Consider the following 12,961-nt stretch of genomic DNA (forward strand, 5'->3'; position numbering starts at 1 on the left):
AGAGAGAGAGAGAGAGAGAGAGAGAGAGCGCATGCGGCAGTGACAGAGAGAGAGGAAAGAGCGTGCGACAGACAGAGAAAGCAAGCAACAGAGAGCGAGAGAGAGAGAGAGCATGCGGCAGTGACAGAAAGAGAGCGACAGCGACAGAGAGAGAGGAAAGAGCGTGCGACAGACAGAGAAAGCAAGCAACAGAGAGTGAGAGAGAGAGAGAGCATGCGGCAGTGACAGAAAGAGAGCGACAGCGACAGAGAGAGAGGAAAGAGCGTGCGACAGACAGAGAAAGCAAGCAACAGAGAGTGAGAGAGAGAGAGAGCATGCGGCAGTGACAGAAAGAGAGCGACAGCGACAGAGAGAGAGGAAAGAGCGTGCGACAGACAGAGAAAGCAAGCAACAGAGAGAGAGAGAGAGAGAGAGAGAGAGAGAGAGAGAAAGCACAGGATATGTTTAGATGACAAGCACATAGCACCTCAGCAATTAAACTAATTAGACCTACAGAAAGCTGCCTTTTAGCAAATGAAAGCTTAAGAGCAGAAAGTGAGTCGCCAATCTACTTCAGCAGTAAAAACTTTCTGTAGAAAGATCTAACGCTGCGAAACAATTATGCATTACTGCCAATAAGCGTAATTAGTGAGAAGACAAACTGACAGTTGAGAACAGCATCTGTCAAATCACTCAGTACCACAATAGTCTAGAAACGTGTCCGTGGCAAAGTGGTGTGTTTCCTATGCTGTGCAGCAGAAGCTCCAGAGAGGCATTATGAGGAAGGAGAGCTGTGCTTCTCTGAGTAAAGAGGTGATGAGTGAGGAATCTGTCTCTCAACCACGTTAACAGTTCTCTGTGCACTGACGTCTGTCCTTCACATTCGACGTCTGAAGGTGTGGAGAAGAAAATGCAGTCCTGTGAGAGCTGGCTGTAGTGAATGTAATGTTTTACAACAGCTAGCTGTGTATTTGTCTGAATCTGGACTGGAGAACATGAGGACACGTGGAAATCTGTTGTATAAAAGATTTTGCTAGTTCTGCCTAGCATTCTTTCCGAACAAAAAAGAAATGAAATTCCCTTGGATGTCAACGCCAGTTTTATCCTTTCATCAAAAACCCGTTTCTGTCCATTCTACGTCTGTGGTCTATAATTCTTCCCCAGTCTGCCCATGGTGTACATCAAATTCACTTATTTTTGTTGCTTAGGCATCAGGGTTGTTGTTTTTTTTTAAGTTTATGCCCTAAGTTATTAACCATTTCCAGCAATAACTGATGTGGGTTTTTTTCTCTCTCTCTGTGGCGGAACCTCAAGTGGCATTTTCGAAGAAGAAGAAGAAGCTTGAGATCAGATGAGATCAGGCATCGTCAGAGTGGTATGGCTGTAAGTTTTACCGGGAACAGGGTGAACTATAAAATCTAAATGCAAACAGTGTACACAATATGACTGCATACACTCAGTGCGTTTACATGCACATAGAGAAAATCGAATTTCTGCCGTTGCTCGACTGAAATCGAAGTTCTAAATGCCATGGAAACACCTTAGCTCGGCTGAAATTGAACCGAACTTGATTTCTCGTAATCGAGCTACGCGACCTAGATTATGCGATTTTTGCCGAGCTACTTAGGCCCAATCCCAATTCTAATTTCTACCCCTCCCCCTTCCCCTCCCCCTTCCCCTCCCCCTTCCCCTTGGCCCTTCCCCTTGAAACTGAGCTACAAGGGATAGGGCTTGAAATTCAACCCTTACGTACTGGGATAGCCCTTCAACGATCGCATACGTCATCGCGTACCTCCGTCAGCGTTTACGTTAGCAAAACGCAACCAAATGCGTCATTGGCTGCGACCAGCCGCTACAGTCAGAGCCAGAAATCTCTGCTGGCAGGGTGTGATTTGTTAACTAACACCACTGAATGGGATATCTTTGGCGCTTCGTGCACCACATCCGACAGAATGAGGTGTCAGAACACTCATGTAAACAATAAAAGCGAGAATAACAGAACAAAACGTACGCAGTCAAGCAACCGAAAACAATACTCACTCCCAAAGCTTTTTAGCAGCAGCTTGGATTTCAGAAATCGCTGCTCATTCTCAGCTCGAAAGCGAATCAAGCGGCATGTTTCCTCTGGATAACAACTTAAAACACGTAAATAATGGAGAAAATACATTTATGACAATCTTTCGCCGCGGGAACCGCCATCTTTCTGAAATCCGCATGAAATCTCGCTGAAATCCGCATGGCATTGTGGGAAATCACTCAAACCCCTTCGTTCGGAGTCAGCTCCAGGAAAATCTCCGTTTGGAGGGGTACAGAAGCCCTACCCCTCCCCCTACCCCTCCGCGTTAACTGGGATTGGGATACCCCTACCCCTTCACGTGAACGCGCAAAATGGAGGGGAAGGGCCAAGGGGTTGGTCCAAGGGGTGAAATGGGATTCGGCCTCAGTGCATGTAAACCCTATCGAGCTACGTAGTCGAGCTACTTACTTCAGCACTGCCCCTTCCGGAAGTGACGAGTGACGAGACCACAAGCGGGAAACACAACAGCCTCGGTCGGCATGACTTTATTAGGAACACTTGTGTCTTGGCATGTACGCACCCATTTCCAATTAGTTGGTCAGTTATTAGCATGTTAGCAGGCTAACAGTTAATATGTTCACCATTACAGATCAACTTCAACTTAGTGGCCATTTTATTAGGAGCACTTCTGTTCGTACATACAAACTACAAACACTCTTCTTGTGAACAAGGAACTGATAACTTTGTTTATACTCTTGAATAGCTCTTCTTCATGACGACAACCGGAAGTGTACCAACACGATGGGGCGTGTAGCGCCACCTGTGGCTCGGGTGCACAATGTACCTCACACAATAGCTCGATTTCCTTGTGTGCATGTAGGATTGGATTTCTCTGGCACCCCTGCTGGGACCCTTAGCTCGATTACCGACAGCAGCTCGATTTGGATGTGCATGTAAACACACTGAGTGAATTCTGTTTTCTTTAGATGTTAGGTATTGCACAATCCACAGATTCTTTTTTTAACAAATTTAACTCTGTAGAAACGATATTTCTTTAGCTCTCCAGCCAACCCCGTGAGTATAATAAACTGCCTGTATCTAATTGCCATGCAGTCACTGTCACACCTCTAACACTCTGAACAGCAAGAGGTGTTGTACACAAATACATACTGACTCTAATCAAAACAGCCTCTGAGAGGAGACCCGGTTCACTGCTGGGCCAGAGAGCTCAGTTTTAAACGAACAGAGCCAGAGGCTACACAACACGTCTTCACCTCTACCGCACAATGTGTTCCGTCACTTAAAAGGCAACAGCACAGCGGCTGGGATCTCAAATGCACATACACTACCGTTCAAAAGTTTGGGGTCACTTTGAAATGTCCTTATTTTTGAAAGAAAAGCACTGCTCTTTTCAATGAAGATCACTTTAAACTAATCAGAAATCCACTCTATACATTGCTAATGTGGTAAATGACTATTCTAGCTGCAAATGTCTGGTTTTTGGTGCAATATCTCCATAGGTGTATAGAGGCCCATTTCCAGCAACTCTCACTCCAGTGTTCTAATGGTACAATGTGTTTGCTCATTGCCTCAGAAGGCTAATGGATGATTAGAAAACCCTTGTACAATCATGTTAGCACAGCTGAAAACAGTTGAGCTCTTTAGAGAAGCTATAAAACTGACCTTCCTTTGAGCAGATTGAGTTTCTGGAGCATCACATTTGTGGGGTCGATTAAAGGAAAAGGCAACTTTTGTACAAAACCAGGTGTGTAATAGGAGAAAAACATATACGTAATCAATTCCGTTAATTATTTCCATTATATATCGAACATGAAAAAATATTTTTAACTTTGAAATCATGAATTGACACAGAGGAGTCGAAGTTGGAGGAGTCAGCCATTTTGAGATTGTGGGCAACTATAAACCAATCAGAATCTTTCGTTAATGCGCCTCCCTCTGATCTGTGACGTCACTGAGCCCATGAAAACAGTGTTTACAAACAGATCACTGTGATTAGGAGTCCCGGCGGGTGGCTTGTATTCGATTCGTTTATATCCCGACCTTGTCAGCTGTCAGATTTATGTTCATGGACCCGGTAAGCTGGTAAATAATATTTATTTTTTTCTTTACCAAATTCTAACAGAAAACGAGAGCGCCCAAAAGGGAAAACCGAGCTGAGCCACTTCACGCATGCGCAGTCGGCTTGGTAGGACAAATCCAAATAGGAGTCATTCAGGATTCAGCCATGTTTTTGCTCTGTGTTTTTACTCAACCAAAGTTATACAGTATTATGAGCTTTAAGTTGCATAAATAAAACCATTTGGTGAAACTTTGAAGAAGCGATTGTACTGGTTTTTTATCTTATTACCATGAAGCACTGAAGAGTTCTTTTCAGTGGTGGGCCGCATGACGTCACGCAGTAGATCAATATGGCGGAACGCATCTTCGCTGAGCTCAGCGCAAGCCCATATTATTAAAAGTTAAAAGATACTGTTATGCGGTCTGTTCTTTCTCTATAAATTCCATGATCGATTACTTTATATATTTATCTATCTATTTGTGGTGATTTTGTACAAAAGTTGCCTTTTCCTTTAAATGCTCAAAATGGCCAGAAAAATGTCTTGACTATATATTTTCTATTCATTTTACAACTTATGGTGGTAAATAAAAGTGTGACTTTTCCTGGAAAACACAAAATTGTCTGGGTGACCCCAAACTTTTGAACGGTAGTGTACTGTATATGTGCATTCGTGTTGGACAGCTTCTGCTTTTCCATTACAGCAAGAGCATGTAAATGTTTCCTCTCATATCTAACTGCACTGTCTCCTGTATGACCTTAACACAAATCATGCTCTGGGTGGGTTCAGTCAGTCTATTATTGTGTACTAATAACCGCCTCAGCTGCTGAGCCTGACGATGTCTCCTGAAGGCTGAACGCCTCACTGACCTTGACACTTCCCTCCGTTGGTGGGGTCTCCGTGATAACCAGGCATGCAGGTTTCACAGTGTGAGCCGGTGGTGAGGTTACGACACTGCTCACACACACTCCCGTTCACACAAGTGCTGTGGCCGTTACACTGGCAGGCTGGAAGAATGGAAGGCGAGAGAGAGAAGAGATTAAATTCCCTGCCTGCACTGGCAAACAAACACTCTTCTGCTATATTTATTTCGCCACAGGATAAACACTGTAGTGAGATGCTGAGCATACAGAGAAAAACTTGATAATATTGGATTTCGTGCTAGTGTGTGTTCTCACCAGGGCACTGGATAAAAGCCCACTCGTAGCCTCGTTCCTTGGGGCAGAGAGTCGGATCCAGCAGCATGTCCTGCATGTGTTTGGGTGGGTTCTTCATAGGGCCACGGTACGAGCCCTCCACACACTGACCTTTGCCTGTGTTACTAGGGTCTCCACACCAACCACAGTCAGGCTGCTCCAGACACTGACCACAGGTTCGAAAGCCGGAGCAGTTCTGAGCTAGAGAGCAAAAGAAACAGAAAAAGGTTTAAATGAACGTGGGGGTAAAAGGTCAAAACAAGATCAACTGTCAGCTACTGCTCACTTACGTATCCCCCCCCCCATATCAGAATGCAAGCAGTCGAAGGAATAGGACACTTATTATGAATGTTGACTTCAACAAATAATTAACCCTGAAACAAGTAAGTAAAGAGCCGTGTTCTCTCCAGGGATTTCAAACAGCATCCTGGTACACTGTCATTCTGAAATGGCATTTTGCTTCTTGAAATAGCATCAAAATCCACCCTAGATGTTTCGTAAATACATTCACTCGGTAAACAGTTAGTCGATGTGGGACAGATCTAAAAACGGTACACACGGTATAGAACCCCAAGCTGAAGCTCAGCACCAAATATCAACCAGTTGTGATTTGTAGTTGATGAGAAAATTGTTATGAAAATTTTGTAAATCCACGCTATATGTTTCGTAAATACATTCAGTCAGTAAACAGGAAGTTGATGTGCAACAGACCTGAAAACAGTAAACACGGTATAAAACCCCAAGCTGAAGTTTGGTACCAAGTGGCTATGATTTGTGGTTGCTGAGAAAAAGGATGTGACGGACGGACGGACGGATGGACAGAGGTAAACCAGTATACCCCCCCCCCTTCGGTGGGGGTATAATACTGTCAATAATAAAAATTAAAAAAAAGACCTTATTTTGGGCATATTCCCCAGCTCTAAGAATAATTTTTGACATGGCAGCATTGCAAAAGGGCATTTTCTAAGCAGCAAGCCGACAGCAAGCCGACAGCAAGGCTCACGTGAATAAAGCTATATTACTAAACTGCACATTATACAATATACAGTGGTGTGAAAAAGTGTTTGCCCCCTTCCTGATTTCTTATTTTTTTGCATGTTTGTCACACTTAAATGTTTCAGATCATCAAACAAATTTAAATATTAGGCAAGGCAAGGCAAGTTTATTTATATAGCACATTTCATACACAGTGGCAGTTCAATGTGCTTTACAGAAGTAAAAGCAAAACAGTAAACAATAGAAAATAAAATTACATAAAATAAATGGGGAAGAAAAATAATAAGAATTAAACAATAGTAGAAATAAAATAATAAAATGAAGTAAAAATTCAGTGAAAAAAACAGCAGAATAAAATAGAATAAAAGGTAAGTAAAGTTTAAAACATGCAGAGACTGTAAAAGTTAAGAAAGTTTAAAACATGTAAAGATGACAATATTAATCTCATCTCATTATCTCTAGCCGCTTTATCCTGTTCTACAGGGTCGCAGGCAAGCTGGAGCCTATCCCAGCTGACTACGGGCGAAAGGCGGGGTACACCCTGGACAAGTCGCCAGGTCATCACAGGGCCGACACATAGACACAGACAACCATTCACACTCACATTCACACCTACGGTCAATTTAGAGTCACCAGTTAACCTAACCTGCATGTCTTTGGACTGTGGGGGAAACCGGAGCACCCAGAGGAAACCCACGCGGACAACATGCAAACTCCACACAGAAAGGCCCTCGCCGGCCCCGGGGCTCAAACCCAGGACCTTCTTGCTGTGAGGCGACAGCGCTAACCACTACACCACCGTGCCACCACAATATTAATCATTTAGCAGAAAGCATCTGAGAACAGCTTGGTCTTTAGTCTAGATTTGAAGCTGCCAACAGCAGGAGCATTTTTGATGTCCTCTGGCAGTTGGTTCCATAGCTGGACTGCATAGTAGCTAAAAGCTGCTTCACCACACTTTGTTTTAACAACTGGTTTTACCAGTAAATTTTGCTGCTGCGATCTGGTAGATCTGATTGGGTTAGGCCGCTGCAACATATCAGAGAGGTAATTGGGCCCTGTGCCATTTAGAGATTTGTACACCAGCAGCAATGCTTTAAAGTCAATTCTGTAGCTTACTGGAAGCCAGTGAAGGGACCTTAGAATTGGAGTAATGTGCTCTGTTCTTTTTGTTCGTGTGAGAACCCTAGCCGCTGCATTTTGAATCACCTGAAGTCGTTTGATGGTCTTTTTTGGCAGGCCTGTGAAAAGGCCATTGCAGTAATCAACACTACTAGAGATGAAGGCATGTATAAGTTTTTCCAGATCATATTTTGACACAAGTCCTCTTAGTTTGGAAAAGATATTAGACAAAGATAACACAAGTAAACACAAAATGCAGTTTTTAAATGAAGGTTTTTATTATTAAGGGGGAAAAAAATCCAAAACTACATGACCCTGTGTGAAAAAAAAAAAACAATTAACTGTGGTTTATCACACCTTCGGAAAGCTGAGTTCGATTTCTCTAGCCACACCCAGGCCTGATTACTGCCACACCTGTTCTCAATCAAGAAATCACTTAAACAGGACCTGCCTGACAAAGTGAAGTCGACCAAAAGATCCTCAAAAGCTAGACATCATGCTGCGATCCAAAGAAATTCAGGAACAAATAAGAAACAAAGTAATTGAGATCTATCGGTCTGGAAAAGGTTATAAAGCCATTTCTAAAGTTTTGGGACTCCAGTGAACCACAGTGAGAGCCATTATCCACAAATGGCGACAACATGGAACAGTGGTGAACCTTCCCAGGAGTGGCTGGCCGACCAAAATTACCCCAAGAGTGCAGCGACGACTCATCCAAGAGGTCACAAAAGACCCCACAACAACATCCAAAGAACTGCAGGCCTCAGTTAAGGTCAGTGTTCATGACTCCACCATAAGAAAGAGACTGGGCAAAAATGGCCTGCATGGCAGAGTTCCAAGACGAAAACCACTGCTGAGCAAAAAGAACATACAGTGGTGCTTAAAAGTTTGTGAACCCTTTAGAATTTTGAAGGTTCACAAACTTTCAAGCACTACTGACATCTTGATGATCCCCAGACTTTTGGGAAAATACTCTGTGGACTGACGAGACAAAAGCTGAACTTTTTGGAAGGTGTATGTCCCATTACATCTGGCGTAAAAGTAACACAGCATTTCAGAAAAGGAACATCATACCAACAGTAAAATATGGTGGTGGTAGTGTGATGGTCTGGGGCTGTTTTGCTGCTTCAGGACCTGGAAGACTTGCTGTGGCAAATGGAACCATGAATTCTCCTGTCTACCAAAAAATCCTGAAGGAGAATGTCCGGCCATCTGTTTGTGACCTCAAGCTGAAGCGCACTTGGGTTCTGCAGCAGGACAATGAACCAAAACACACCAGCAAGTCCACCTCTGAATGGCTTAAGACAGGGCTTTTCAAAGTGTGGGGCGCGCCCCCCCTGGGGGGCGCCAGAGTTCTTCAGGGAGGCGCAACATGAGGAAAAATAAACCAGAATAAGTTACTATTGCGGACATTTAGCGAACTTCAGCTAGCCTTTACCAGAGACAAAATGGATCGATTTTTAGTACCTAAAGCTACAGTGAGTGAGGAGACAGAGTCTGGGCCAAGCAAAAAAACAGAGCCTCCAGGATTTTGCGATGTTGCGATTTGCAACTTCAGCGCAAATTCAACCAATCCCCGCGAATTCAGGGCGGTGTTGCAATTATATCCAATCACCGCAACTTTCCCGCAAATTTGACCAATCGTTGGCGTTGTCTTGAGGTGACGTCGACAAACTACCTTCCGCCTTACTTCCGTGTATACGTTCAAGAGAAGCAGCATGCGCGCAGTGTTGCCAGATTGGGCAGTTTTAAGTGCATTTTGGCGGGTTTTGAACATATTTTGGACTGGAAAACGTCAGCAGTATCTGGCAACATTGCATGATGTGCGAGTCAGTGTTTATAGGCTTAAATTCTGTTACTGAAAGTGTGTTATGTTTACAGTGAAGGACTGTGCACTTTATTTTTTTTTACTTAATACAAGAAATGAATGGATGCCAACATTTTTGCCAAAATGGTATTTTATTTTCCATTGTTTAGGCAGCTTCAGCATCATACTGTGAGATTCTGTTCAAATTGTTTTTTTTTTTCTTCTATGAAGCCTGAGCCATTTATTTTATTAGTTTATAATTATTGTTTAATTTAGTCTTCAGGAGAGACTGCCTGCACACAGTACTAGTATTAATAGGTTTTTTTCTTACATGAAAGCTGAGGCATTTATATTATATTTTAAGGTAACTTCATGTTGTGCTGTGAGGTTCTCTGCACTTTAACTTTTGAACCAACAGGTGCATTTGGATAAGTAAAGCCTATTTTTCTGCATTTTTGTAGTCCTGCTAATCTTTTATATTGGTAAAGTTGTTTATAGGACCATTTCTCAGTGTCTTTGTTTTTTTTAATCAATAGTTTTTCAGTAATAACTTAATATTTAACATATCACTCAATTTTAATCACAAAGAGAAAATCGCAACAATTTCTCGCAACTTTCACTTCCTCCCGCAATGTAATCGCAACAAAAACCTAAAAAACACCACAATTTTCATCGCAATTTTTTGGAAAAACCCCAGCAACATCAGACATTTTAGCCCACAACAATCACAAAAAAGGCCCGCAGAATCCTGGGGGACTGGAAAAAGAAGGAAGTATGACCACGATTATTTAAAGTTTGGATTTTCATGGACTGGATCTGAAGATGCTCCACTGCCACAGTGTGTTGTCTGCCAAGAGGTGCTAGCTAACGATGCTATGAGATGTTTAAAATGTGTAAAACAAGATGTTTTAAAAAGCACAGATGTTTAAAACGTGAAAAAGAAAAAAAGAAAAATGTGTACAACAACCATTTTTTAAAAATACGAATGGAACATTAAATATAGCAACAACAAAAATTGTAAGGGGGGGGGCGCTGTTGTTTATTTGCTCTCCGAGGGGGGCTGACTCTCCCACACTTTGAAAACCCCTGGCTTAAGAAAAACAAAATGAAGACTTTGGAGTGGCCTAATCAAAGTCCTGACCTGAATCCGATTGAGATGCTGTGGCATGACCTTAAAAAGGCGATTCATGCTCGAAAACCCTCCAATATGGCTGAATTACAGCAATTCTGCAAAGATGACTGGGCCAAAATTCCTCCACAGCGCTGTAAAAGACTCACTGCCAGTTATCACAAACGCTTGATTGCAGTTATTGCTGTGAAGGGTGGCCCAACCAGTTATTAGGTTTAGGGGGCAATCGCTTTTTCACACAGGGTCATGTAGGTTTGGATCCCCCCCCCCCCCCCCCCCAATAATAAAAACCTTCATTTAAAAACTGCATTTTGTGTTTACTTGTATTATCTTTGTCTAATATTTAAATTTGTTTGATGATCTGAAACATTTAAGTGTGACAAACATGATAAGAAATCAGGAAGGGGGCAAACACTTTTTCACACCACTGTAATTATGTCTAATGACTAGAGATGAGAACATTTCTAGAATCAATTATTTGCATATCACATGGCTGATTCATCAGACACATGCACAGACACACACCACTCACATTAATAGAAAATCACTGTTTCTTATCATGTAGTGCAGCAGCCAAACAACAACTGCACCCTTACCATGAGTCCCTCCGGTTAATCCCTCATCTAAAACCCTGATCATAGCTCCTTCATAGGGCAGGTGAGAGATATGCAGAGACACGAAGAAAGAGGGGGGGCAAGTGGGGACCAAACCATCTGGAAATGAATAAGAGCTAAAGCAAGACCGCTTATCCGCACAGAGCTGAAGCTTGAATGGACGTGTGGCTTTGTTTTTGTTCTTTGTCCTTCAGGTGGACAAGAGGGTTTTGTGTATGTCCTTACTGTTCATTGGTAAATGGTTTGTTTTCACTTCTCATGGTCTTTAATGCTTACATCCACCACGAACAGCTGTCAACGCCACACGCACACCTTACATAACGGTTTCTAAAATCACAAATGATCATGATACAGTACGTAGAGATAAATATCTTGCAGCTTATACAGTCTAAAGGATATTTTGCTCTTGTTTATAAAATATCAAGCCAAAAGTCAATAATTGTGATTGTAATTTTAGTAATGAAATTGAAATTCAGGAGGACGATGAATAGTGTGTATGACTGTTTATCAGACACACACTGCAGAGATGTCTATCTCCTGCATCAGGGCAAGCCTCGGCACAGACAAAGTGCTATTTTTCCTTGAAAGATTTTTTTTTTTTAAGGGCAGTGACACGGGTGTACTGTGAGATGAGCTGTAGTAAGCAACTGTCATTTTGCAAGATGGAGAGATACATTTTGGTGACAAAAATATTTCCCGTAGTCCAAGACTTACAGACTCTCACCACCCACTTCTGGTTGAGAGATTTTAATTCTTTTTCCATCAGAGTGAGCAGTTCGATTCAGGGAGAAAAAAGCTGGTGCATACACACACACACACACACACGTCATTTTGTTTGCAATGAAATTCTCTCCCTCTGGCAATAAGAAATAAGACAGTGACAGTTCCACTGGAGCTTTTCTTGACAGCAGAAAATTTTCAATATCTTCCAAAATCTTAATACCTAGAATTATCTTCCAGAGTCAAAAAGAAAATGGATCATCTTTTTGTCCAACATTCTAACTGAAGATCCTAGCATTAATGTAGTTCGATATCTCATCTCATTATCTGTAGCCGCTTTATCCTTCTACAGGGTCGCAGGCAAGCTGGAGCCTATCCCAGCTGACTATGGGCGAAAGGCGGGGTACACCCTGGACAAGTCGCCAGGTCATCACAGGGCTGACACATAGACACAGACAACCATTCACACTCACATTCACACCTACGGTCAATTTAGAGTCACCAGTTAACCTAACCTGCATGTCTTTGGACTGTGGGGGAAACCGGAGCACCCGGAGAGAACATGCAAACTCCGCACAGAAAGACCCTCGCCGGCCGCTGGGCTCAAACCCAGGACCTTCTTGCTGTGAGGTGACAGTACTAACCACTACACCACCGTGCTGCCTAATAATACTACTACCACCACCACCACAATAACTAGACCTGGATATGCATGTCATCCTTCCAAAGCCTCCTTTTTAAGAAAAGACACAAACAGTAGTACTGCTGAAGCTTGCACGTTTTTAGATTTCTATGCCCTAGATTGCCAGGAGGGAAATTCAGATGTTTAAAGGGGTACCAAATATAACATATACAGTTGCTGATGTGACAAAGTAACGTATTCTTAAGTATTCTATCAAATTTATATACTAGAAAACAATGAAATATCTTGGTAATTGTAAATATAATAGTCGGTACGCTAAACGGCACAAGAGTCGCCATTTTTAAAAGACCGTGACGTCAGCGCTACCCACTGCACTAGGAGAGAAGCGTGTAATCATGGCGTCGGGCGCATCAAGTGAAAGCGACAGCTCTGTCGAATCATACGAAGAGATCCCGCAAGACACACTGCAAGCAGGCTATGGCTTAGAAGGGTACCAGTTTGAACCAGTTTGTGTAGCCGATCACTTACAATTCATCCTACTTTCCGATTCACACGTGCTTGTCCCAACCTCAATGAGCCAACACAACTGGGCACATACATACGTCATGAGTGTTACGCAGAGAAAATGAACGTGCATTCTGATTGGATAAAATTAATATC

General features: G+C 42.6%; 1 protein-coding gene across 2 annotated transcripts in view; it reads right to left on the reverse strand.

Annotated features, from left to right (window-relative positions):
* atrnl1b (attractin-like 1b) overlaps positions 1-12,961 on the reverse strand; it is a 336,438-nt gene that overhangs the window by 164,370 nt on the left and 159,107 nt on the right. For both annotated transcript variants that reach the window (XM_060939921.1, XM_060939920.1), the window contains exons 19-20: positions 5,253-5,471; positions 4,944-5,081 (exon numbers count right to left, since the gene is read on the reverse strand). In XM_060939921.1, coding sequence (XP_060795904.1) covers positions 4,944-5,081; positions 5,253-5,471 — 357 coding nt within the window. The remainder of the gene's footprint in view (positions 1-4,943; positions 5,082-5,252; positions 5,472-12,961) is intronic.

Source organism: Neoarius graeffei, chromosome 14, assembly GCF_027579695.1.
Source record: "Neoarius graeffei isolate fNeoGra1 chromosome 14, fNeoGra1.pri, whole genome shotgun sequence".
NCBI classification, from domain to species: domain Eukaryota; kingdom Metazoa; phylum Chordata; class Actinopteri; order Siluriformes; family Ariidae; genus Neoarius; species Neoarius graeffei.